General features: G+C 38.2%; 3 protein-coding genes across 10 annotated transcripts; 1 reads left to right on the plus strand and 2 right to left on the minus strand.

Moving 5' to 3' along the window:
* Positions 1-1,700: 1,700 nt before the first annotated feature.
* Pabp2 (poly(A) binding protein nuclear 1) lies at positions 1,701-11,635 on the minus strand. Of its 8 annotated transcripts, none has more exons than XR_016316813.1 (7): positions 11,152-11,622; positions 10,442-10,589; positions 9,745-9,877; positions 8,612-8,741; positions 7,187-7,323; positions 2,491-3,949; positions 1,701-2,310 (listed from the first exon to the last, which is right to left on the minus strand). XR_016316813.1 is itself a non-coding variant. In XM_089704982.1 (7 exons), exons 2-7 carry the CDS (start codon positions 11,239-11,241, stop codon positions 3,913-3,915), a joined length of 675 nt encoding a protein of 224 aa, XP_089561108.1. In that variant the 5' UTR covers positions 11,242-11,315; positions 11,520-11,635; the 3' UTR covers positions 1,701-3,912. The 8 variants fall into 8 exon arrangements, 7 of the variants coding, with proteins under 7 accessions (XP_089561108.1, XP_089561107.1, XP_089561106.1 ...); XM_089704982.1 differs by having other exon boundaries at positions 1,701-3,949; positions 11,152-11,315; positions 11,520-11,635; XM_089704981.1 differs by having other exon boundaries at positions 1,701-3,949; positions 11,152-11,315; positions 11,545-11,631.
* Positions 11,636-13,920: 2,285 nt separating this feature from the next.
* Positions 13,921-18,029, plus strand: Sgf29 (SAGA-associated factor 29). The gene is made up of 7 exons (XM_089704728.1): positions 13,921-14,082; positions 14,220-14,335; positions 14,433-14,579; positions 14,855-14,980; positions 15,276-15,500; positions 15,979-16,236; positions 16,857-18,029. The coding sequence occupies exons 2-7, from the start codon at positions 14,297-14,299 to the stop codon at positions 16,947-16,949; spliced, it is 888 nt and encodes a 295-aa protein (XP_089560854.1). The 5' UTR covers positions 13,921-14,082; positions 14,220-14,296; the 3' UTR covers positions 16,950-18,029.
* Positions 18,030-22,253: 4,224 nt separating this feature from the next.
* LOC149481572 (uncharacterized) lies at positions 22,254-25,195 on the minus strand. Its single transcript, XM_089704558.1, has 2 exons — positions 22,620-25,195; positions 22,254-22,522 (listed from the first exon to the last, which is right to left on the minus strand). Exon 1 carries the CDS (start codon positions 24,998-25,000, stop codon positions 22,772-22,774), a length of 2,229 nt encoding a protein of 742 aa, XP_089560684.1. The 5' UTR covers positions 25,001-25,195; the 3' UTR covers positions 22,254-22,522; positions 22,620-22,771.
* Between the last annotated feature and the right edge of the window lie 1,830 nt (positions 25,196-27,025).

Below are 27,025 nucleotides of genomic sequence, written 5' to 3' on the forward strand. Positions count from 1 at the left end.
CAAAAGGAGGGTTATGGTTGTTTACAGGTCATGTATGTATGTTCATCTATTCCCTCGTAACTTCTAAACTACTTATCAGAATTCGACAAATGACATATCATTAGAAGCGTCTGAATTGTTCACTGGATAACCAGCGACCAGCTAGCTAAAGGCTATATGGGGTTTCACAAAATCTAATGTGGCGCCCTCTAGCGGACAAAACATACAGAGTAAAAAAATAAAGTTAAGATAAATATGCAGTGTTTGGTATCATTTGAAAGCGCTTTACTTGTACATTTTGAATATGTATATATTACTAGCATTTGCTTGTGACTTTACCTGTATTCATGGACTGATTGCATATAATTCACATCTTTTCGTTCATAGCTTTTTTATTAGTTCATCAATTTAACGGAGTCCATTCCACCTGACTCCGACTTTCCAAGGTGATAATTAACCACCTCGAGCTTCTTAATATTAATGTATATTTATATTTTATTATAAAAATATAAAGCAAACATTGACTGACTCCGACTTTCCAAGGTGATAATTAACCACCTCGAGCTTCTTAATATTAATGTATATTTATATTTTATTATAAAAATATAAAGCAAACATTTCGTTATATGGATTTTTTTCTTTTTCAGATTTTTCCTCTTTGAACCAACGAAAATGTACGGCACATGAAAAAATATTATCTATGCATAAAATACTTTAAAAATAAATTTATTTCGTGTTGTGTCAAATGACCCCCTGGAGTGGGGAAAGAGAGGGTATTACAACTCTCGATTTTTTCCCCTTGTCCCCATGATTTTTGTACGGCGTTGCGGAATAATGGATTAAAAGCAGTATAGCAATAGTATGACACAGATGCCGTACATGGTCAAATGACCAAATTTACCCCCGGTAACTCTCGGAAATTAAATAAAAATTCCGACTTGGTGGACCAACATTTTTGTACGGCACTGAGCGGTTTCTTATTATTTTTAATGGATCTATCGATGGTTAAGAATGCCGTACAAAAATATATGACCAAAATTTACCGAGTCTACCTGTACTTTTCAATTCTCATCTGCACTCAGTTGGACAGCTTACAAGTGACGGCATAGTGATGAATCTTATTATTTTTTGCTCTGCTATCGTTCTAGATATGTCCCCTGGTGGTTCATTTGACCCATATTTTTGTCCTATGCGGGCTTGTAGTCTATAAGAGATAAAGTTGAATTTAAAACGCGATATTGAACCGCATTCCCCACGAGACTATCTTGGAATGAAATACAAATTTAATCTTTATGAACTTAGTGATAGAGTTAAATTTAAAAACTCGTCGCTTAAAAGGTCGTAAATTTTTACGACTTTCGTGACACAAAATATTTTTGTGATCAATGTGTGATTGTGTTTCATAGTGTGAGTTACCCTCCCCGCACCAAAATCAGCAGAAGTTTAGTTAGAACATTTGCCAGCGTACTCCATCCATTAGGTACCCTTCTTAATGATCTAAGATTACTATCTCAATGATTGTTTGTATTCATGTAACAAAATTTCACGAATTTCTCTTTCTCTTATTCTAAGCAATTATGATTTTAAAAATGAATGTCTAAAGAGCAGTAGATTTCGTATCATGAGAACGATTTTTTTGCAATTCCAATATCATTGCTATCTGAAAGGTAGTTACCACAAGGATGTTATGATAATATCAGGCACCAAATAAAACAACGGACTTTGTTCTTAAAATTATTCTTATTCAACACTCTTTTCCCATTTATCCCATATGAATTTTTAATTTTTGTATAGGCATTTTTTATTATTTTTTTTTCAATCAAACAGGAAATTAAGTGTACATTACCGTGTACTGTATAGTTATTTCATTATTTACACCGCATTTTTTTAAAGACAGAAATGTACATTATTTTTTAATATTTCCTTGGAGTCCGTCTTTAGGATTGAATACTTACATAAAAATATAAAGCATGATGATAAAATTGAATTAACATTAAATTAATTAATATTTCCAGGTACGAATTTACACTTGGTTCTACTAGCTTTTTTTCTGATCTATATTTTTTCAGAACATGACACAAATATGACTTTTTAGTTGTTTAAAAATATACTCTTGTTATTTTGTTGGTAAATCGCCTTCGAATCAGTATCAACTGCAGATTTTACATGTTGTAATAAAAGATAACTTGGATCATTAAAATCTATCTCAGTTACACTTCTTTTGTTCAATTATTCGATTCATTACAACAATAGAAATCAATCAATCTGTTTAATGATTCAAGTTTATATATATAGCTATAGAAAATATTCAAGCAACAATTCAAGTTAGAGCTAGCGCGCACGAGCAACTTTGTCTCCGCAACTATTCTGTCTCTCCCATCAATTTGTATGGGGAGTTGCGTCGCTACGTGCGCGCACTTTCATACTAGCCCATAGGTGGGAGAGACAAAATAGTTGCGGGGACAAAATAGTTGCGGAGACAAAGTTGCTCGTGCGCGCTAGCTCTTATACAAAATTATTAGAAACTAAATTCAAGCCAACTGTTTCTTTATGGCAATACCATGCCATTTCTGCGATAAATTTGTAATACAATTAATGTACAAATAATTTTTTTGGGATATTCTGGCCGACAGTCGCCATCTTCAACTGTATTTTTACATAATACATTAAAAATACTGTGTCGCTTACACTCACTAAGGTGGGGATCTGATTCTTATAATTAGGACTTTGCCAGATAGCAACGAATTGACGCCGCGCCGCACTATGATGCCATGTGTGTGACGTGTGTGTTAAGCGATAATATATCGTCAAATATAGCGTCAACGTCTGATATGCGCTAAGTACGATTCTTCATTCTATCTGACAAAGCCATTACTGTTTCTCAACGTCCAAATATAAACATTGAATAGTGACATAAGTCATTCGATAAAAAAAGAGCGCGTGTGTTGAACCCACGAGTCAGAAGTGAAACTTCTTTGGCAAAATTCAAAGATATCAAAATCTTCGCCATACTCGCACCTATGTGTATGGCAATACCATCGCGTCCATGACGTGATGGTATTGCCATCACGCGACCTTCAAATTTTACTCTCAACGCGTCTAGAGAAGTTTCACTTACCTACCTATATGAGATAATTATATACCTACCCTCCAATTTTTACTATTCGTTTAAATTGCTCATATTCTTATTTTTAAAATAACACTTATTATTGAACAAGTGTATTAACTAATTACATGACGTATTAAAGATGTCACAACTTCGATATTGAGATAGGAAAAATAGTGCATTACAATTTCCATGGTTTATTATACTTCAAGGAAATGCATCCTAATTTCCCATTCAATCATTAAAATCAATTACAAACAAAATTAAAAATCAATTATCTTTAACCTACCTACTAACAATTAGTTCATTTACAAAGTCAATACGTTAAACACACTTATTTCACTATTATTGCATCCGCTGTATTTTTACAAAAAGGACGCTAATTCATGAACTGCCCATATGGTTGGGTCCTTACAACTTCGTTTTTTATCCTATCATAAAGCAAAAAAAAAAATACACGTTAGTGTTAAATAAAATGATAAATAAAAATTACGAACATAGCATTTAAAGTAGAGGAAAGGCATTCAATTTTAAAACACTTATTGATATAATCAGCGCTGTCTTTGCTAAAATAATGAAGTATTACATAGACGCTTGTATCACCAATTACAATGTATAATTATTGAATTTACAATTAATTTATAATATCCCACTACATAACACTGTAAAACGGTTTCTGTAATTTCAAAATTGTATCTTAGAATTTAATTGTTTAGCCACTGCACTTCGACACTTGTAAAAAAATCACCAATGAGCCTTAAAGGACGTAGTCCATTTTAACTTATACTACACTTCCTGTAGGGGGGCCGTTCGCCCCTCTACCACACTCAGTAGGGTGAGTAGTACGAGCCGCGCCTCATCCCTCTGCGAACAAGGCAGAACATCATATAGGGCCTAAGTGTGTTCATATGCAGTACTGGTGCCGATGATGCAGTAGTTCTTTACATGACAATATCGGACAGATACATTTCTAGCAAGTGAATTTATTTATTTTAAGTGAACAATTTTATTCGTATTAACATCACGTGACTTCTGTGTCCTTACGGATTGCACTCACCTACAGCTACATTCACTGCTTACTTCCGAGAGCTTATGGTTGTTTTTCTTCATTGGAATTATCAGTCAATTTGTTGCAAACATTGTTGCAAAACATACATACGAATTTGTATCATTAAAGGCGGGGTCGATTCCGTTATTGTCATGTAAAAATAATACAAAGCATAGAGCGACAAAGCTACTATGGCGAGTCTGAAAATTTTTGATTCGTGGTAAATGGTAACTGTAACTTATTTAAAATGCACTTCGATTGCTTAATACCAATTATTACTTATGATCATATAAATTCAAGGTCCACAAATTTAAATAAAGGTACCAATTAAAAATTAAAAATTTAATATTACAAAAAGAGCAGTGCTTATTTTTCATTTTAGATATGGCTTCTTGCCAGAATTTTCTTGAAGCTTCATTTATTAAAACAGCTACTTCTTGCAACTTTAATTTAGATTTGAATAGTAGACCAATTCTAATTTTCAATAGGGCACTTAATTTGAAATATTTTTAAGGCCGTCTGTTGGCCCTTTATCAAATTGCATGTTTTAAATATACCCTCAATATTCATATCTAATAAAATTGGCCTATCATGCAATTACTAAAAGTGCAGTACATATAATGGAGTTATTTTGACTTATCTCCAATAATAAATAAGATATATGTCACATACATTTGATATAAGTGAGACCAATAGAGGTGCTACTAATTTCTTTACACACAGTGAGATTATTGAACAAGTTAAGAATAAACAAGGTTGTATAGTTAATACAAATCTAAAGTACTAAAAGTATGTGCATAAACTAAATTTTAGCGTCATTTCAAAGTCCCTCTAGCTGTGATATTAAAAGAGTACATTTATGTATCCATTACTCAAGACCTATGACTAAGGGTTGGATAATAATAAAAGCAATTTCAATAATCTGGCAACACTGTTCTCAACCTTCTCAATAATTTTTAACGATAAAATCTCAAGCCCAATATATTGTATGAGCATTAAAAGGTCCAAAATCTAACCCACAACCGAATAGTGCACTACTTTCATATATTTCTAACTTGCTCATATAGACCATGCACATGATATAGGAATAGGAAGGATGCGATATTAAAATACATGAAACTGTCGTCATAAAGTTTATTTTGTATAAATAAATTTTCCTCATAAAGATTTCTTTTAACATTTCTTTCAAGACTGTACTTAAAGCATCAAACAAAAGATATATCCATGCAATTGCATACTTGAAACATTGCTGATACAAAATAATTTATTTCGGAAACATAACTACAGGAAATACTCAACAAGCATAAGTACTACACATCATATCAAACCTCTATATATATAAAATAACCGCGACTCCTGCAAAGTGCAAGACTACACTCAAATTTAGTGCAAGACACAAATGTAAAGGCTTCTCACTCTATTCTATAGAAAATAGGCGATATTTCATATTACACAACCGTATTGTAGGAGAAAGCAACATCATACCGGCGCATGCGCATTGATATATATTTTTATTAAAAGAAACTATGTATAATAATACTCAGAGTGACATTTACTTCACGACAGACAAAAATGAAGCCTTTTCAATGCGAAATGCATTAAATTTTGAGTATAATTGAGCACACGAATATATTATGTTTATATCAACATCTTTGCATAAAAAACAACATTGTACTTATTCAGTTAATAAGGCAATAACATTTTTTATTGAGTGTGGTTCAATGTAGTATGTATATTTGGTTCATTTTTACTATAACACAAAACACATTAAAATTATATTTTATTTTAAAATATTAATTAACTATGAGACTTAAAACTGTATAAAATAGTCTATTTTAGTTGTAAAAATAACTTATTTGGATGGTCCCCCATACTAATGTTTTATTTATGTCAAGGCACTTATTTTGAAATAGGACAAACTTGTATTGGGTCAATTCTCGAGCGCAATGGTGTTTATATTTATATCAATTATTCCGATAAATGGGAAGACAAGTAGACTTGTGGATCAACATACTAATTATATGTTTCTTTAACTGACGAGTATGGATTTAGATTATTTTGGATATTTGGATACTATTATAAAAAAAAAAAATTGCGTGTGTTTTGTTGAATGAATAGCCTCCAGATTTGGTAGTTTCATAGAATTCAATCATTTTAATGATTCGCAAATACATGATGTTCAATTGATTTTCAATTGTTTATAACATAAACAAGAATAAAAAAAATTGTATATAATTTGGCACACTACTTTTTATATCCTATTATAGTGATATCATGCAACCTGCACCAAGTCTGATAAATAACAAGGAGAGAGGATAACCAAGTTATTGTGCACTTGAGGTAGATATATTATTGTGCCATCTGAGAAAAGTATGTTGTGTGTAACTTATCTTTTGACACGGAAAATAATAATAATTACGTTTGTATGTAATATGTATCGATCTACATATTATGTATGGTTGTATGTGTGTCTAATTTATCCAAAGTTAACAGGTAAAGTTGGGAATAGTGGGAAAGTGTAAAGTTTGTGTCTATGAATGTATGTTTATTATGGACAGTTAAGTTTTTATTTATAAGTGACAATTAAAACCTGTTATCCGTTATAACGCGTTATGCCTTTGCAATCCTGTCCTGTTACAATCATGTATATATGTACTATAATTGGAGCGGAAAAAAGATTTTAGCGTTAACATGTTATACATTCTGTACGTATGTATGCGTGCGCGCGCGTGTGTGTGTGAGTGAGCGGGGGAGATTTAGTTCATTTGTACGCATATCTATCGCATGTTTGTGTCCTATATGTGAGTGTGTTATTTTTTACGCATGACTATTTGTATCCTGTGTCTGCGTGTATCTTTTTATGCAAGTATAATTGTATCCTATATGTCTGTATGTATCTTTTTATGCAAGTTTAATTGTATCCTATATGTCTGTGTGTATTTTTTTACGCTTGACTATTTGTAGGTATCCTTTATCTGTATGTGTGTGTGTGTGTATCGTGTGACTCGCAACCGTGTGTTGATATAAACATGCGCGCTCAGTATGGGTTGTACCTGCCGCGGCGCATCGCGGCCCGCCCGCCGCCGAAGTACGGCGAGTAGCCGCGGTACGAGCGGCCGCGCCCGCGCGACCCGCGCGGCGGCCGGTTGGTCGACGAGAGGCCCGGCTTGTTCGTGCGCTTTGGCATCACCTGCGGGATTAAATAGCATTTAAGAGATTTTATTTATAATATATGCTCTGAATATATTACAAATTAAGACTTAACCTTAGACTTAGCTACGCCCGCGCAGTCAAAGAAAAACCCGCATAATTCCCGTTCCCGTGGGATTTCCGGGATAAAACCTATCCTATTTCCCGGGGTAAAAAAGTAGCCTATGTCCTTTCTCGGGTATCAAAATATCTCTATACCAAATTTAATGCAAATTAGTTCAGTAGTTAAGGCGTGATTGAGTAACAGACAGACAGACAGAGTTACTTTCGCATTTATAATATTAGTATGGATAGTATGGATTGAATACACATAAAATATCACGATCTTATTGGGCCTATAGGCGTTACATTAATTTCAGGAGCAAATCGCAACTCAACAAAATGTGTACAATATAATAGCGAGTTCTAGCAGACAACCGGTTGTACAGAGATAAATTAAGTACAAAAACATAATGGTGGAAATACAAAGTAAAGCATGATTCACACTACACCGTGCTGGGGCCGGGAAACAAATGAAATAATATCCATCTAAATTTGAACTTCGTGCCCCATCCATTCGCCGGCCGTACACGGTCAGGCGTAGCAAAGTATACATATTATTACGTTTGGTCAGGCTGGCAGCAAAGAATACAATAATGTTCTATCTCGCGAGCACGAAGCAGCAAAAGGCCACATAATGGTTACACTGATAGCTATTGGCGGCACTGATTGTCGATCATTTGACGGGCCAACACCGACGATGGTGAAGAGGGACCTCCAATTATAGCTATATATATATTTATTTCTTTCTTTCTATCTACCATGAATAAAAAGCTACTTTTTTTAACTTTTAACTTTTAATAGCCATTTGTGAATAATACAAGGTCCTGAATAATACAAAGAACATTTGCTCTGAATTATTTTTAGACATCTTCTATATTATAAGAAAAATAATAATTGGCAAATGTGTTGCTGATGAGCGCAAATCTCGAAAACAGCTAAACCAATTTTGTTCATCTTTTTTTATTATTCCCAATGATGGTTCTTATGGAGAGAAAACAAACATGTACGGTAAAGTTGGGACTGACCACTAGATTCTTATAAAAGAAAGGGACTTAATAGATATCTCTTGTTAATTAACAATATCGACAAATTTATTACATATCATTTTAATTGAGATTGGAAACAGAATAATGATAGAAACTGAAACTCAATACATCGACAAAATTTAAATCAATAAAACATTTAAATACCTTATCCTTCTTAATACATCTATCATTTAAGCTTACCTTTATCTGACGCCCCCTAAATAATGATTCATCCATCGCCATCGCTGTCTGTACACTGTCCTTATCACCAAATTCAATGTATGCAAAACCTTTGGGATGGCCATCAAACTTATTACATAATATTGTAACCCTGAAATAGAAAAACTTGGATTATTCAATAGAAGTTTTTTGAAGTGAAAGTTCTTTAGACACATTGAGAGTAAAATTTCAAAGTCGCTTCATGGCACTAAGGCGACGATTTCGGTGTCATTGAATCTTGCCTCATTCACAAATCATTGAGTGTGCTCGGCACACACACTCTTTTTTTGTCTTGACTTTAAAGTCCCTTTATAACATTATAAAGGGCTTGACAGACTGGTGAACAGGTTTTCTAACAAAACATCGTTTTGAATAAGACCAGTTTTACCAGGTTAGCCCTTTTGCTCACTACAACTTACTATCTTTAAAAGATTAATTAGATGCAACAGCCGTCATCATTTAGTATAATAAATTAGGCATTAAAAACTACTCTATCCGGCATTATATTATTTAATAAGCACATCAAATATACAAACAAAAAGATATATTTCTAAATGTTTTCTATTACTATTTTAATGTATCATATTTTTAAATACCTCCATAACCAACCAAGAAATCATGAATTCAACTTTAAAATAAACCAACACAACTTCAAGAACCTTTATTTTACTGATTGTATCTATACTAATATTATAATGCTGAAGAGTTTGTTTGAACTCGCTAATCTCGGGAACTACTGGTCCGATTTGAAAAATTCTTTCGGTGTTAGATATCTCTTTTATCGAGGAAGGCTTTCGGCTATATACCATCACGCTACGACCCACAGGAGTGGAGCCACAGGGATGAAACCGCGCGGAGCAGCTAGTCTATATATATAAAACTCAAAGGTGACTGATATAGTGATCTATCAACGCACAGCCCAAACCACTGGACGTATCGGGCTGAAATTTTGCATGCAGGTAGATGTTAGGACGTAGGCGTCCCCTAAGAAAGGATTTTAGAAAATTCATCCCCTAAAGGGGTAAAATAGGGGATGGAAACTTTTACCATGAAAATTTATCTTTTCCACGCAAGCGAAGCTGCGGGCAAAAGCTAGTTTAAAAATAAAATCTCACCTATTAATAGAACCACAGCCATGAAAGTGTTGCTCCAGTTCTTCAGCAGTGGCTCCATAGTCCACATTGCCCACATACACTGATCTATTATCAGCTTCTATCTTCTCCTCCAAGGACATGTTTAGTGGACTTGCTGTAACACATTATGTGACTTCTACAAAAGGTTTATTGTCCTATTTTTGTATGGTTTAGTTATGTTTAAACATTTGAAATTATTACTTATTATGATAACAACTAGGTTTATGTGGTCAGCAAAATTTGCACAATTCTATGACTAAGCTATTTCTTTCAATACTATAAAATGCAAAGGTCTGACTGATCTATCAATGCCCAGCTCAATCTACTTTACCAAGCAGGCTGAAATTTGGTGTAAAAACGAAGAAAAGAATTTAATAAATTCTACCCTCAAATGGATAAAACATGTGGCAAAGCTTTGTACAACTGCTAGTATGAATATAAGTTTAAAATTAAAATGCTAAAAAAATTAAATTGTTTGTGAACTGTGAACGTGATTAGTGCATACAACAGCTAGGTTAATAATAAAACAAAAGCGCATTTAAGTCAGTTATTTACACTTAAAAACTAACAATTTAAATAAGAAAGATTTTAATTTTTGTTCCTACTACTAAGCAGAAACACAAGTGACGAAATAGAAGAAACAATACTAGCATTTAGTATTAGAGTAATAAATACATACTGAGTCCCGGTGGGCTGCCCATGCTCATCTGTTTATCAACTTCAGTCTGCATTTGTTTTAGTTTCTCCGCCTCTTCTTCCATCTCCTGCACTCTGGCTTTAATGGCAGCTAGGTCTGGTACCTCAGTACCAGAGGCCTCATCACCTCCCTATTCAAAGAATGAGTATTAATAATTAACTAAACAAAATATAATCACATTATATACAATTACCTTAAGTGGCCTCATTATGACGATATTAGGAACTAATTAACTTTTCAGTGTAACTAATACCAACAATATTATTGTTTTCACTCAGGGCTCTCAATGGTCAACACTATTGTTAGGCTTACTATTCACCAAATAGATTCACCTTTGTATCACCATTTATATTACAACGACGCTTTTTTACGTCCATCGTGAGATTTAGCACAATGTAATGTGTAAATGTAAACAAAGTTTAAACGTGCCAACATCGTTTTCGGCCGGTCGTTTTTGTTGCGAATATAAGATCTACATGTTGCATTAAAAATGCAATGCAATAAATCATGAAATTGCCCATTAAATACAGACTACGCCTATAGTTCCTGAATGTTTGCGACCCCATAGATACTAGATCTAGATAGTAGCGCCGCTGCGTGGTCTTTAACTTGAATGTCAAAAACCATAGCCTGCAGTTCGATTTTTACCGCTATTATTTAAAATAGTTGTAAACTTATGTAAACATACTTACACCCATGCTATTATCGGTCATGTTTAAGGAACCGTTAGTTCCGTCTAAATGATTGTTCTCCAAGGAATCCAAATAATCGTTTTCTGCCATTTTAACACTTTAAAGTACTCGTCATAAACTTAAAACACACTTGAAATAATCACTTCACACTGTATTCAATTAACCTGAAAAATAATCTCCAAGTTTAACTTTTCTGAAACCGTTTGTTTTGCCGTTTGTAGTTTCTTTCGCCAAGAGAAAGCCTTCTGACGTACCGGTAACCAAATTGGCAAAACTTACAACTGACCTAATTATTTTGTTAAAAATATAATTATATTCAAATTCTTTCCAATCACTAAATGCAGATACTATTATTTATTTTTACAAACATTTTAATATTAGTGTAATATTTACGGATTTATCTTATCATTTTTATTTTACGCCAAAATATTTGACAAACAAGCGGTGACATAAATGACACTAATGACAGTTCATTAGAAAAATAAATATGGCGCACAAAGTTTGACAACAATTTTAAACCATAGTGCTATAGAGGAAGTCATTATTACTACAGAGGTCATAGAGGTATGGGAAAATTATTGTTTGGTAAAACCTCTAAAGGGTAAAACTGTATTATTATTTTTTTCGTTTGAAATTAAATAAATGGTCTGTCCAATAGTTTGGACTGATCTAACAAATTATTCTTGACTAAAAGCTCCTCATCACTGACATTTATTACGATAAAATAATATGTACACTATCTGTATGTGTACCTTGATGTGTACACTAGAGTCTGTCTAAAAAGTCAGTTTACATGGGTAATTTAAGTAGAAATTTAAAAACTTATACTGGTAACCCTGCAGGTGCTGTCAAAATTGTAAAAATTGTAACTTAACTTTTCTCAATTTTATTTAGATTTTCCTGTTTATTATTCGTATAAAATGCCAAAACCTTTGAGCAGTAGTGCGAGGGAGATAATTTACAAGGTTATTAAGTTTTGTCAGCGTGAAAAGGCAAAACAAAGAGATTTGGTGAACAAAAACAAAGTTACAGAAAGAGTATCCGCCATGACCGGTATGTAATACTAGTTGATACTTGTATTTATTTAATTTTTTTTCTTGTAATTTATATAAAATGTGCAAAGGTGTGATCGTTTGTTTATTTGTTTTCTCCTTACACAGAACATGATTTTTCAGGTGTTTCAAGAGTGACTTTGGCTCGTATTAAAAACGAAGCTAGCGTAAATAACGCAGTATGGCGCACGCCTGGAAAAGGTCGTGGTTCAAAAACTGGACACCCTTTGAAAATCAATTTGGATGACTTTGATGAATTCAATTCCATTTCTAATTGCATTGACTCTGCTTTGTTTTGTTTATGCAAGTCAAAGTTAATAAATATATGTACTTGGTATGTACATTATGCTCTGAAGTGTTTTTTTATTTGTTGACTTTTCCCAAAGACTTTTCCTGTAATCCTGTACCTACCTCAAATATTTTGTTATTCACTTATCATCTTATATTTTTATCAAATTTTAATATAAATATTTTTATTGTAATGTATCTAGATTATACGGTTGAACTATACATTATTTGCAGTGTTGCTAGGTTGTGTTTTAAAATTACCCTTTAAATTACCCATGTAAACTGACTTTTTAGACAGACTCTACCTAAGCTATATTATTATTTATCGAATCCTTCAAAATCAAGTATCAACTTTCATACTCGACACTGGCAAATAGGCACATCTTCTTGCCATGAAGAAAGAAAAAAAGTTCAACTGTCAATTGAAACACAATGACGTAGACAGAGAAACCCTTCCTCTATGGTCAATATTCAATTAATGTCATTATTACTCGTACTAATACCTAATCTGTGGTCATTATTACTTGCTCTGTGGTCATTACAACAAAAATAATTGTTATTTATAGACCGGGAGATACTGACACAAAATTTCGAGTCATTTGTAACAAGGATGGCGGTTCTACAGGGGTCTTAGTACGCAATGACAAAAAGAAAAACGATGGTGTGAACGCTGGTACCGGTGGCTTAGTCGCGTGGGCGTTTGTCGAACTCGTCGGAAAAATAGCGAAAGTCAAACGATTTATAACACAAAAATTTTAGAATTTACCGATAGCCCATAAAAAAGAAGTAGGCGGTAGTGTCATGCCATACTTTTCCGGTGTGACTTACAGCCCGCCATACCGACGCGAATGTGTTGATTTAAATAAAACAATTATTCAACCATTTGTACCAGGCTAACTTTTGCACAGGTAACTATCGTCGTGCAGCCATTTACGAAAATCGCCATGCCATACTTTTCGGAAGATTCCAAATGGTCGCCATACCGCCGAAAATCTGCAAAAAATTTTTATTTCGCCAAACTTTTTGTACCAGTATTGCATTTGGATTTTTGGAGAGTATTTGATAAAATGTGACCATTATTATATTTGCCATACTTCTAGTAGGGGGAAAAAGTGCTGCCATACTTGAAAACTTAATTTATTATTAATTTATATAAGTGAAGATTTCCAACACATAGATCTTTGAAATTTTGTATTTATATTTGTTGATCCTCAAACTTACAGGAAAAATAAGTGCCATACTGTTACAAATCGTTTGACTTTCGCTATTTTCCGACGAGTTCGACTAACGCCCACGCGACTAAGCCGCCGGTACCAGCGTTCACACCATCGTTTTTCTTTTTGTCATTGCGTACTAAGACCCCTGTAGAACCGCCATCCTGTTACAAATGACTCGAAATTTTGTGTCAGTATCTCCCGGTCTATTACGATTTATTGATGGATTATTTCACAAAATAAAATATGTATAAATTTGTCTGATCTTCGGCAATCTACTCATAAGAGTGTATTGAGATATTTGATCGAATAAACGTAATATTGATAAAACATTGGTTGTATCTATGAGTGCGATCTATCTTAAAAGTGCTGTGCTTGTAAGTTTAACATTAGTTTTAACTAAAATTGACGGTGCTTTGGCCCTAATTTGCTAAATTATATGAATGTAAACTAACGCTACGTTTTCCAATACAATTATTAATCGTTCGATATACTTAAGATATGTCATTTTTAGGTATTCGTTTGTGTGAGTTGGATGCACGTAGTCTACTTGAGTTGGAAGTTATCTGAGTTTTCCGAAACTGCACAGTGATGCCTCTCACAGCTGATGTCGCTGCTCAGCAGGTGCAGGTAGGAAATTCCTTCTATTTCTCTACAATTCAGTAGTTCTGGCTTGTATGAACAATGCATATTTTTTATAATAAATTGCTTGTTAATGTATTATTAGGAGAGATTGAGGTCACTGCACAGGCTGATATATGACATTGAGGCAGAGAGAGGCAGGAATGAGCAATGCATTGAGTCAATATTACGAGCTGAAAAAGCTGCTGAAAGTTCACCTTCTACAGAGGACTCATCTGGGTCATCACAACAGGTCTGTTTTTATAATTAAATTAAATTAATTAAAGAAAAATTTTTGAATATAAATTTAATAAATTGCGGATAAGATTAAATTTTGGATGTGTTGAAAATATGTTTCAAGAACCTAAATATAATTAATCGTAAATTGACATGACAGTAGACGTTGCAGTAGACTCTACTGAGTAGAGTAATCAATTGTTAAAACATCACATAAAGACATAGAGTTGTTAATAAACTAGATATAGAAAAGTTTTGCATACAAATATTTTTATTTTCTTATTGTAACAGCAAATGCAGTTGAAAGGTCTGTATAAGAATGGTCTCAATGCTGCTGAGCAGGAAGAAAGAGTTCTACGGGCAGCTCTAGCCAGGATATATGAAATTCGTGCCATTAAAAATGAAAGAAGAATTCAGGTACTTTTGCTTATTTTGTCTTTTTAGGTGTTATAGTGGTGTAGTGTGTACACTTATTTGTTTTTTAAGTGACATTTTACATATTATGAAAGTTTAAAAGCTAATGTCCTAATGATTTATGAACCTCCTGTTATAATATACAAGTGATATAATAAAGCACTGGAATGCATAATATGTATATGAAAAACAAGTTTGTTTTTAAATTGCTAATGAAAACTTTGATGTGTGCCATAATTTCAAATTACTACAAACCAATAACTTCACTAAGAAAATATTGTTCATCCAAAATTTACAGGCTCGTCACGCAGGCAACAAAGAGACGATAGGTTGCGGTGCGCTCATGAAGATGTTGCTAAGTGCGGCACAAACATTACCGCTACATGTCGGGCGGGTGGGGGAAAGGGCGCCCCCCTTGTGTGGGGCGGTCCCAGCTGATGCGGGGCATATAGCGCGGCCCGGGGACGCTGTGGCCGCGCTCGTGAGGGTCTCGGAGAAGGAGGAGAATTGGATATTGGCTGAGGTGAGATTTTTTGATGCAAAGTTTCATTAAGGGCCGATTTTTCAATGCTTGGATAAAACTTATTCGTCGAATACTGTATAAAACTACCATTTTAAAAACATATTCTAATTGCCCGTATTTGACAGTTTAATTTAATATTATCGTGTAATACTTTATTGGACGGATAAGTTTTATCCAAGCATTGAAAAATCGGCCCTAAATGTAATGTAATACATAGTTAGTTATTATTAAGTGGTGCTGTACAAAATTGAATGTTATTCTATAATCAGATATGATAATCAATTTGGAGTTGAAACTTGTAAATTTAAAATCAAATTTAAATCATGCTGTTCGTTTTTTTTTGGCTAATTATTCTCATTAATTTATTTTTGCTAATAATATGTAGTATGTATCGGGCAATTACGGGACACGAAAGTAATATACGTGATACCATTCTAGAGCGTGCAACATAACCTGAAAAAATATCTTCCTTTACAAGGTGGTAAGCTGGCTGCCAGCGCAAGGCAAGTACGAGGTAGACGACATAGACGAAGAACAGAAGAACCGTCACGTTCTCAGCAAGCGTCGAGTAGTACCACTACCTCTAATGCGAGCGGACCCTAGAACGGACGAACATGCGCTATTCCCTAAAGGCGCGGTAGTAATGGCGCTATATCCGCAGACCACGTGTTTCTATAGAGCCGTGGTTAATAGACTACCGGCGTCTGCTGCTGATCCGTACGAGGTGTTGTTTGAGGTTCGTATCTTTTTTTTTATTATATTCATCTGAAAAGTTGGTTCAAAAAAAATATTTGCAAGTTACCAAAATAATGTGACACATCTTTTCAGTGATTAACAATTTTTCGGTGTCATAATTGCATTTTATATTATTCAACATTTATTTTCTTAATATTTATTTACGACTTTCTCAAAAATGTTTCCTGTCTGCGCATCACTGCATATATCGTGATTCAATATTTTCTACATAGCATAGTAAGAAAAGATATATTTTAATTTTAAAGGATTCCAAACACTATCACAAGAACAACGCCTTAACGAAATTACAGTATTAAAAAATTAACTACAAAAAATTACTAATATAAAGCTGAAGAGTTTGTTTGTTTGTTTGAAAGCGCTCAATTCAAGAACTACTGGTCCGATTTGAAAAAACATTTTCCGTGTTCCATTTATTGAGGAAGGTTATAGGCTATATATCATCAGTCATCACCCTTAGACCAACAGGAGCGGAGCAATGCGGGTGAAACCGCGGAGCGCAGCTAATAATTTATACATATTTTTTGAAGTTACAGAGGTTTTTATGTTACCGAGGTTTAAGTTATCGAGGTTCTACTGTATAATTTATTTTCCACATTCCAGGACTCCTCGTACGCGGACGGGTACTCGCCTCCCGAGCGTGTGGCGCAGCGCTACGTGATCGCGATCAAGGAGGGCAAGGGCCGCGCCACCTGACCCCGCCCTTCGCCCTCACTCGCTACTCCCTCCACGTCGCCGTCTTTCATGTCCCTACAGTCGTTACGAACTAGTCCTAGTGACTCGGATTCTATGAACTAATTAACGTTCAATAAAAACTATGCCTACACGTTTAGTTGGGCAGAGTTTTCTAGTTAGCTACATTCAACAAAAACTGCATACGTTTATTGTAAGACAAATTAGATAAGGAAAGACACGCCCTTCGCCCTCCCTCGCTACGCCCTCCACGTCGCCGTCTTTCATGTCCCTACAGTCGTTACGAACTAGTCCTAGTGACTCGGATTCTATGAACTAATTAACGTTCAATAAAAACTCTGCCTATGCTTTGGGCAGAGTTTTCTAGTTAGCTAGATTCAATAAAAACTGCATACGTTTATTGTAAGACAAATTAGATAAGGAAAGACAAGTGCAAATCTTGTTAAAGTTTTGGGTTGTGTATTTTCAAAGCTTTGAATTTTATACGATTGGATTATGTGAATGGGAAACAAGTTTTTAGTCAGTATATCCTAAATATTCCTAATTATGAAAAATCCATATTGTTCTAATATTGTGCATAAACCTACTGATATTTTGTTAATTATAATATATGTAAAGGGAAATAGTGTGATAATTCTCGGTTTTAATTACTTTATTTTCAATTGTTCTCATCAATCTTATTACTTATTAGTTAGTTATGTGATATTGTTTTTTTTACTTTATACCAATAATCACTTTTTATTTTTAATTTAAATAGTAAATAAATTGTCTGTGAAATTCAATTTCAGGTGCTTTTCCATTAATAATGTGTTAGGAATATGTTTGTAAATAACCAATAATATCGCTTCAAACTAAATGAAACGATGATTGGTTCTTTACAAACACGTTCCTCGCTACACATGTGTACATAAATTATTATAAGACTTTAAATCATTGTTAAGACATCCTTCAACATAATATTACATACTTGCTGTAAAATATAAGGGTTTGAATAACATTAAGCCCTTAAACTAATTTTAAATAGTTTATTATTGATGGGAAATGTAATAGTTACTACAAAGTAAATAAATAGTTGTTCAAGCTGTTTAAGGTGATTGCTACGATCTGTTCCCAGCCAATATCCCGCTAGATGGCGCTGAATTCTACATTTCTAGTTTATTTGAGTTTTTGCGTAATTGGAAAAGATTAAGGTCGTAGGAATAGTCATGGCGGTTACTGAATATTATATTTTATTGAAATATGTCATATCATTGCCTTAAAATCCACCCAATTCGGTAAAAAAATGCATTATAACATCTGTCATTGCATACAGGGTCGTAATAATAATAATAATAAAGGCGTAGGGATGTGACGACCCCATCGCCCACGGTTGGAATATCTATTGTCTACGTGACAATAGATATTCCACCCGTGCAATCAGTCAACCCGCAGGACACCTTGTGGCGGGGTGTCGGGGAGTAGCGACCCCGCGGGAAACGAGTGCTCCCGGGGGAGGCCCCTGTCTTCATCTCCGGCTCGCCTTCACCGGCCGGTCGGAGTGAAGCCTGACGAGGACAGGACCCCCCACCTCTGGCTTGCCTTAACCGGCCGGTCAGAGTGGAGTCGCGAGAGCTTTTAGCTCGAAGGGTGGATGCGAAGCGTAAGTGGCGAGTGGGCACGTGATGCTGGACCCTCAGGGAGCGCGTGATCGTAGTTTAAAGTCCAGGGACGCCTCTCCACCCTTAGCTGCTCACAATATGTTGCCCCCTTGTCGCACTATTGCAGCGACTTATTTCGGGGGCCCATACAGTGAGAGGGCGAGTCACCACCTGCCAACATATTTTTACTTTCTTTTAGTAGAAAGGCAGGTGCCATAGTTTCCCATAGTCCTCAGTACCAGTCCATTTAGCATCCCAATCCATAGCCCAATCATTAAATTTCCATACCCTGCAATAGTCCTACATCGGCCGCGGACTGCCCAGGGCTGTATCTCTATAGTGCAGTCATGGGCAGGCTGCGGCTGGTGTCCCACAACACATTAAAATTCTCGAAAGGGCCTCTGCGTGTTGGATCCGTGTCCCCACGTAAGCCTTCCAAAGATCCGGGTACTGTCCTTCTGGTGGTACCCGAGTATTATGGAAATGAGAAACATAATAATAATACGGGCATTTCTCCGCAACTCGACGTCAAGCGCCTATTTTGCGTGAGAGAGGGAGGTGGGGGAAACCAGCTAAAATTGAAACCACCCGAGCTCCTCCATGAAGCCAAGCAGCTTGTGAGGGCTGCCAAAGGCTTCGGGGAGGGACCCGGGAGACCCCAGGTGTCTTGCCCTGTACTCCGCAACCCCCTTACATTCCATGATGACGTGGGCTGCCGTTTCCTCGGTCTCCATGCATGCTCTGCATAGCGGACTGTCTGTGATCCCTAGATTGAAGAGATGTTTGTTAAAGGGGCCGTGCCCTGTGAGGGTCCCTGTTATTACGCGTAGTTGCACTCTACGTAGGTTGAGAAGCCGACGTGCAAGTCTCGAGTCAATGTCCGGTAGGGCTTCTCTGGCTTGCTTGCAATCAGATCTGCATGACCATTCCGCTCTCTGAGCAGTGCTAGTGAGCTGGGTAATCATCATCCGGGTCCAGCTAGCAGGTAGCGGTATAATGGGAAAAGGTCCCATGACCGGTGTTTCAGATGCCCTTCTGGCTAGTATATCAGCGGCATCGTTTCCACGTGAGCTACTGTGTCCTTTTATCCATTGTAATACTAGGGAATTTCCCAGGTCACATACCTTAGTGAGGGCTAAGTGACACTCAAGGGTCAACCCTGAAGTGAATTCATGGCTTTTGATTGCCATGAGTGCTGCTTTACTATCCGATAATATCCGAATCGAATAGTTTGTTACATTTCTTTTAATTATGGCCGAAGCTGCAAGTAGAAGTCCTAGGCATTCAGCCTGAAAGACTGTATTATGGGGTCCCAAGGGGTGCGAGATGTTAATGTTTAGGTCCTCAGAGAAGACCCCAGCACCCGTGCCATTTCCAGTCTTAGACCCGTCCGTGAAGATTAGTAGGTCTTCAACGCTGTTGTGTTCTGACGTGTATTCACGTAGCTGTATCTTATATTTCTTGTCAAAGATGAATTGTTTTGGGATCTTATCACTTATGGCAAGGAGTGAGGACTCCTTCTCAGCTGCCATAGTTAAGATCTTACTGTGTGCTGTAGGCACCATTCTCCATAGGTTTTGTGTCTTTAACCTTACAGCTGTCGCTAGAGCTTCTTGTCTTACAAAAAGATGTAGGGGTGGCAGGTCGAGCATTGCCTCAATCGCAGCAGTCGGTGTTGTGCTCATGCTGCCAGTGATTGCCAGACAGGCGAGTCTTTGAAATCTCTGCAGTTTGCTTATAGCCGCCGATTGTTGTGTCTTTGGCCACCAAACCACAGAGCCGTAAGTTAGCATTGGTCTTATGACAGTTTTGTAGAGCCACATTGTGACTTTCGGGGAGAGCCCCCATCTATTACCAATCATTTTGTGGCACTGCCAGAAAGAAATGCTTGTTTTTTCGATCTTATTCTCAAGGTGTTTGTTCCAGTTGAGTTTATCGTCTAAGGTAATCCCGAGGTACTTAACCTCTTTCGATAACTGAAGTACGGAGCCAAATAGCTTTGGTAGCTGGTAGCTTCCTAGAAGGCGTCGGTTAGTGAATAGAACAAGTTCCGTCTTGCGCGGGTTCACTGAAAGGTCATATTTGTTGCACCAGCGCTCAACTATTGATAGAGCTCTCTGTGTAATTTCACAGACAACACTCGTGAACTTACCAGAGATAAGTATTACTAGGTCATCTGCATATCCAATGGTATGGAATTTGTTTTTGTTTAGTGTGCTGATCAAGTCGTTCACAACTAGGTTCCACAGGAGCGGTGAGAGAACTCCCCCTTGTGGGCAGCCTCTGGTGACCAGCACTTTCTTTGTTTTATCCTTGCTAAGTTGTATCTCTCTACTGCCTAGCATGTTTATAATCCATGAGACTACTGTGGGGTTAACCTCATGCTGTGATAGGGCATTTTGTATACTTGAGTAGTGTGTCTTATCGAAAGCTCCCTCAATGTCTACGAAAGTGCCCAAGCACATTGATTTTTCTTGTAGGGCTTCTTCTATTTTGGACACTACACAGTGTAAGGCCGAATCGGTAGATTTACCGTGGCTGTAAGCATGTTGGTTCCGATGTAATGGAATACGCACGAGGGCAGTATCCCTAATGTGTCTGTCACAGAGCCGTTCTAATGTTTTGAGTAAAAAGGATGTGAGGCTGATAGGTCTGTGGGCCTTCGCATCCGTGTAGTCTGTTTTCCCTGGTTTAGGAATGAAAATAACATCAACAGTCCTCCAGCTGGTCGGTATATAGCCGTGAGCGAGGCTGGATGTCAGAATGGCAGATAGGTGAGACGTGAGTATTGGCCCCCCCCATTGTAGTAAAGCCGGGTATATACCATCTGGACCAGGTGCCTTGTATGCTTGAAAGCTGTCGATTGCCCATTGTACTTTTTCCTTACTGACTATGAGCTCAGCAGTACTCCAGTTTTCCTCACATGGTGTGTGGGTTGCTGTGTCTTTCCTTTCATGTCGTTGTATGAATTTGCAGCCGGGGAAGTGTGTCTGCATCAGAACAGCTTCCGTCTCAGCTGGTGTTTTTGTAAGAGTGTTGTCGCATTTTTTGATCGATCCCAGCTTGGACGTATTGCAGCAGGAGATGACTTTGCGCACTCTGTTTGCTTGATTACAGGATTCAATGCCATCACAGAATTTCTTCCATCCTGCACTGCTTCTGAATCTTATTTGTCTTTTGTATTCAGCTTTGTTTACTTTGTAAGTGTTCCAATCGTGGTCGCAGTTAGTGTTCATTGCACGGTTCAGTGATCTTCTGACCAATTGTCTTTGTTTGGCAAGTTCCGGTCCCCACCAGGATTGCTGTTTGGCACCTGTTGCTTTCGTTACCCGCAGTGGGCAGGCAGTGTTATAGCTGGAAATAATATTCGTAGTTAGTTGCTCTGCCAGACGTTCTAAATCCTGTATAAGCATTATTCTGTCTGGAAAGCATGAATTCGCGAGGAGGTTTTCAAGATGGGCCCGATAGAGTGTCCTATCAGTTTTCCTGGGATTCCTTGTAGGAATGGGTGTAATAGTGTTAACCTGTAGGTTAAAACGTAGCCACCTGTGATCGGAGCAAGAAGCCTCCTTTGACACGTGCCAGTTGTTAATGCTATCTATGATGCCAGGGGTCGCCAGTGTGAGATCAATGATAGTTCTATATCGGCGAGTAACGAAGGTTGGTTCAGCACCTGTATTTACTAAATTAAGACTAGTTGTAAATAAGTATTCAACAAGGTCTCTGCCTCTGTTGTTACCTGTAGGCATCCCCCATAGGGGGTGGTGTGCATTGCAGTCTGTACCAGCGATAAGCTCCAGACCCTCTCCCGCGCAGTACTCCACCAGCCTGGCAAATTCTCGCGGTGGTGGGTCTTCGTCTGCCGGCATGTACGTCGAGGCGATCACAATGTTGGGCCTGTAGTTGTTATCCCCTAGTAGTAGGATGGCGCATACATCCCTAGAACAGAATTCTGTTAGTGGATGCACTTGTAGATTATTAGAGACATAAATACAGGATCTGGGTTTATTAGAACCTGTTATGGAAATAATCTTACCTCCGATGTTAGTGAGGCCGTTGATTTTGCCAGAGTTGCTTACCCACGGCTCTTGGATAAGCACAATGGCCGTAGTGGTTACCTCCAGCCATTTCCTGAGCTGAGCCGTAGCGCTCTGACTGTGCTGGAGGTTTGCCTGAAGAAAGTGGCATTCAGATGAGGGGTTCGCCATCATCAGATAGCATCCCCCCTTCTTCCTGACCAAGGGCCAAGCCACCGAACCTTCTGGTGTACTCATCACTGCTCTCCGAATCAGCCGACTCTAGGTCGCCCGAATCTACTGAGAGCAGGATGAGTTCATCGTCAGGCGTCACCTCCATAGGCGCATCAGTTGTGTCGCGCGATGTGGAGGGAGCTGTGGCTTGCTCCTCACTTTCTGTTGTTAAACTAGGCGGTATTGCAGCCTTGTTTAAGTCAGAAACCGACTTTGCAGACGTGGTCACGTTTTCCACCGTTGGTTTGTTCCATACGGGGGGCCGTTCGGTAAATTTACCCTTTGGCCCCTGGAACTTAATATAGACCGAGCCAAAGAAGAATCCTAGGCATCGGTTATGCTCCATGACCGTAGAGACCAAATCCTCCGGTATGCTGACGACAACAAACGTTTCCGCTTCTTGTACCTCAGCCCGAAGGAGCAACCAGCGGTGTACCTGCGCCCAGTCATTGTGGTACTGGAGTTGAAGGCCAACAACCTTCATATCCTTCCATACACCTGGGAGCAGGATGCCACAGCGCACTCTACGCGGCACGTCCGCAAGTCTTCTGACGCAGATTTTGTCACCAGAGGGCAGTGTAACCTTCTTGGTGGCTGCTTTGAGCCAATCCACCGTCCTCGCATCGTCGCACCATAGCTTAAGGACGCCCCCTTTAAATATGGGTTTGCCCTTAAATAGGATGCGAGCGTCTCCTTCCCTATAGTTCAATGCTTCCTGATGAAGCAAGGGTTGGAGTGATGCCAGGATGTGGTCGGCTTGTTCTTGGTTGAGGTGACCAGTTGGTGTGTCAGACGTTATCGCCACAATTAGATCACCTTTAACTGCATCCGCATAGCTCGCGGAATGGACTGCCCGGGACTCATTAAGGCATGGCTTCTTTTTCGCCCCTCTCGGTGATATAGTGTCATCGAGACGCGATCTTTTAGAGCCAGCATGGTCTCTCGAGCTTGTCTGAACGGGTTTTGAATGCCGATTTGGCCCTGGTCCGGAACCCGTAGCAGCGGCAGCTGAACCGCTCATAGCCGCGGGCACATGCGGATTTGGGCCGGTAGTTTTATCTACTTCAGATTGTAGTTGATCACGAGCCATTAATTTGCGTCGTCGTTTTCTGCTCAATCGGTTTTTTGTCGTTCCGACGCTCGAGTTGGAGGTCCGCTTCCCTGATGGGTCGCTTTCCTGGTGTTTCCCAACTGGTGCATTCTTTGCTTTGCGACTCTGTTGGGGAACAACGGTCCAGTCCGAGGACAGATCACCACCGACCGATGACTGTGGGCGACACGACTCAGGCCCCGCAGGAGATTTCTCCCCTGCAGGGTCGAGGGTCCCCCGCAGCCCAACCTTCGGCGCAGTGGGGACAACCAAATTTGTAGGGGGGCGGGAGCATGATTGCTTCTCAGTCACACCCACTAACGGATTCCCTTCAACCAGTTCCATCGGGCCCATCAGGCATTCTGAGGTCCCTCCGTGCGCGGTCGTCGGTGCACCATCTGGTCGCGACTTTGACGCAGCAGCTTGTTCCGCTGTAGGATTTTGTAATGTTGTAGGGTGGCGGGAGTACGATTGCATCTCGGTCACACCCAAAGCCGGATTTCCTTCAACCAATTCCTTCGGTCCCGTCAGGTATTCTGAGGTCCCTCTGTTCATGGTCGTCGGTGCACCGGCTGGTCGCGACTTTGACGCAACAACTCGTTCCGCTGTCGGTTTTTGTGTTTTTTGGTTTGATGCGCTACTCAACTCGTTCACCACGTCAGCCGAGGCTTCAGTGTAGCTCGGCGGAGAAGCGCACGCCGAGCTGGCCAACTTTTTGGGTTTTCCCTTAGGATGGCCGTGTTTAGAACGAGGCCCCGCCTCAGCCGCAGGTCGGCAACACAAGCCCGGGGGTGGTCGCGTCACCTTGGCCGAAGCAGAGCCCCGCCCCAAATTTGCAGGCTTTGGTCCCTTGGGTTTCCCCGGGGGCCCAGCGCCTAAAGCACTAATAGTGTTTCTCGGTCCAGTAGTATTTGACACCGAGGAGGCCTGGGATCCCACCTCCTCAGTGACAGTTTCTTTAAGCAAGTTTTTGCCCCCCCCAGAATACGTGGGGCTGCCTGAGTTCGACTCAGGGAGGGATTCTCCACCCTTGGTGGTACCCTCCTGGGGTAGTTCATTTTTAAAACCTGCTTCCATTCTTCTCCTCCTCTCCCCTCCAGTTTGCAGTACGCCTGCCGGGATAAAACCCGCCAGCCGCTATCTGGGGCTGGGCCCTTTCGGCTCCACAGCGGCCTCATCGGCCCCAACCCCAGTACTAGGTGATGCTGCGCACATACCATCACCTAGGAGTATTATTTAGCAGCCCTCCGGCCAGTTGTCACTCGGTTGGCACCACCCGGGGGGCACGTGTAGGGCAAGCCTATTATAATTAGGTGGTTAAAACCTACGGACGCGAGTGACGCCGCCAAACCCCATTACCCCATACAGGGTCGTTTACACACACAGACGTATACAAAAATGATAAAGATTTAAGTCTAGATGGCGTGAATGTAAAACAAGTAGGATTGTTATAAAAATAAAAGTTATATTTGTTGGCGTAAACTATTTTGTTGTAATTTTGGGAAATAAATAATGTCAAAATTGATTACAATAAAACGCAGTTTTATTTTATTACCTACATTACACTATTGTTTTTTTTTTATCAAAACATGTATTTGAAGTAGCAAATATGATATTATGCTGATCCAAGCATTTTCACTCAAAACTAATATCACTAGTGATTTGTAAAAGTAAATTATTTCAATATACATTTCATAACCAACAAGTAAGAATAATTATTCATACAACAACAAATCAAAAACACTATTTACTATGGAAAAAAAACCAGGAAGGTGAAAAACATATTTACGATTTCGATGCACTCGACTTTTAGTAAAATAATAGGTAAAAATATTATTATGGTTTTGATCACAGACATATTCTGTGGTTTTGATTTTAGCTACTAGTATCAGAAAGCTGCGTGTTCAATGCACGTCGGGGTCCCACAACTGTGGAGGAAGGAAGGTAGAATACCTCCATCGAATAAGTGAAGTTTCTCGACATACTCGATTTGCCGGCCGGCCTCAATGAAGATTGTCCGAAAGTTGTATATGAGCTCTGTAACGAAAAAATTTCGCTAGCGCGATTCAGAGTGAGGTGTCGTACAATATACCTAATGAAGTTTTTCATCTTTTTATTTTACTGCAAATACAAAATAAAAATTAAACAATGGTAATGTAAATTCTAAACAAACTACTACCAAAATACAATTAGAACAAAAATCATTTGACTTGTTTATTTCACCCAGAGGCCAGAGGCGGCTCGTGACAAAATTGTATAGGTGTTTACTTGAAATAAAACAACGAAAATACAATAGCGTTCGGGATGATTTATTACAAAAAAATGAGCACCACATTTTATAAATGTCTATAACACTAAAAATTACAAAGTACAGGCTATTTCAAAACGAATTCAATGACTAGGTATCAATAATTAGTAAATCACCGAATTTGCATTCGCGAGCGTAGGTATCCATAGTGTTTGTCACTGACGGTCACTGACCTCTATAACTTATAGTTATAGAGGTCAGTGGTGTTTGTTGTGTAAACATGTATGTATTTGAGTAGTTAGTAGCATATTATATTCTGAATTTCTGATCCATGCCTATTCACTCAAAACTAATAACACTAATGATTTGTAACAGTAAATTATTTCAATAGGTAGGTATTTGAACATTTCCCAACAAGACGTAAGAACACAGTAAGAATAATTATTCGTAGGTATACAAGATACAATAACAAATCTAATACACTATTTATTATTTTATTATTTACTAGCGGTCCGCCCCGGCTTCGCCCGTGGTACATGTTTACGTTTTCTCTCCATAAGAAGTAATAGCTAGAGAGCTAGCGCAAAGCTACCTGTATGTATTTGACCAGACCTGGATTTTTGTGTGTTGATTCCCCTATACCTACTATACATGAGATGAGGAGTCACTAAGCCCAGAGTGGTGGACGGGGCGCGCGCTTAGGTAAGACAGGTGGAAATTTTTGGCGAACTTTGAAACCATTTGACCACGTCTGCCATTTTGATATTTGAAAATAGATTATTATTACTATCGGAAAATAACAATGGCAGACCATTATCACGCGGATAACATTCTGGCAGACACTTATGAAAGTG

The sequence above is a fragment of the Colias philodice genome, chromosome 16, assembly GCF_061535455.1.
Source record: "Colias philodice isolate Cphi_HAF_F1 chromosome 16, ilColPhil1 Martin Lab GWU primary, whole genome shotgun sequence".
Classification (NCBI taxonomy): Eukaryota; Metazoa; Arthropoda; class Insecta; order Lepidoptera; family Pieridae; genus Colias; species Colias philodice.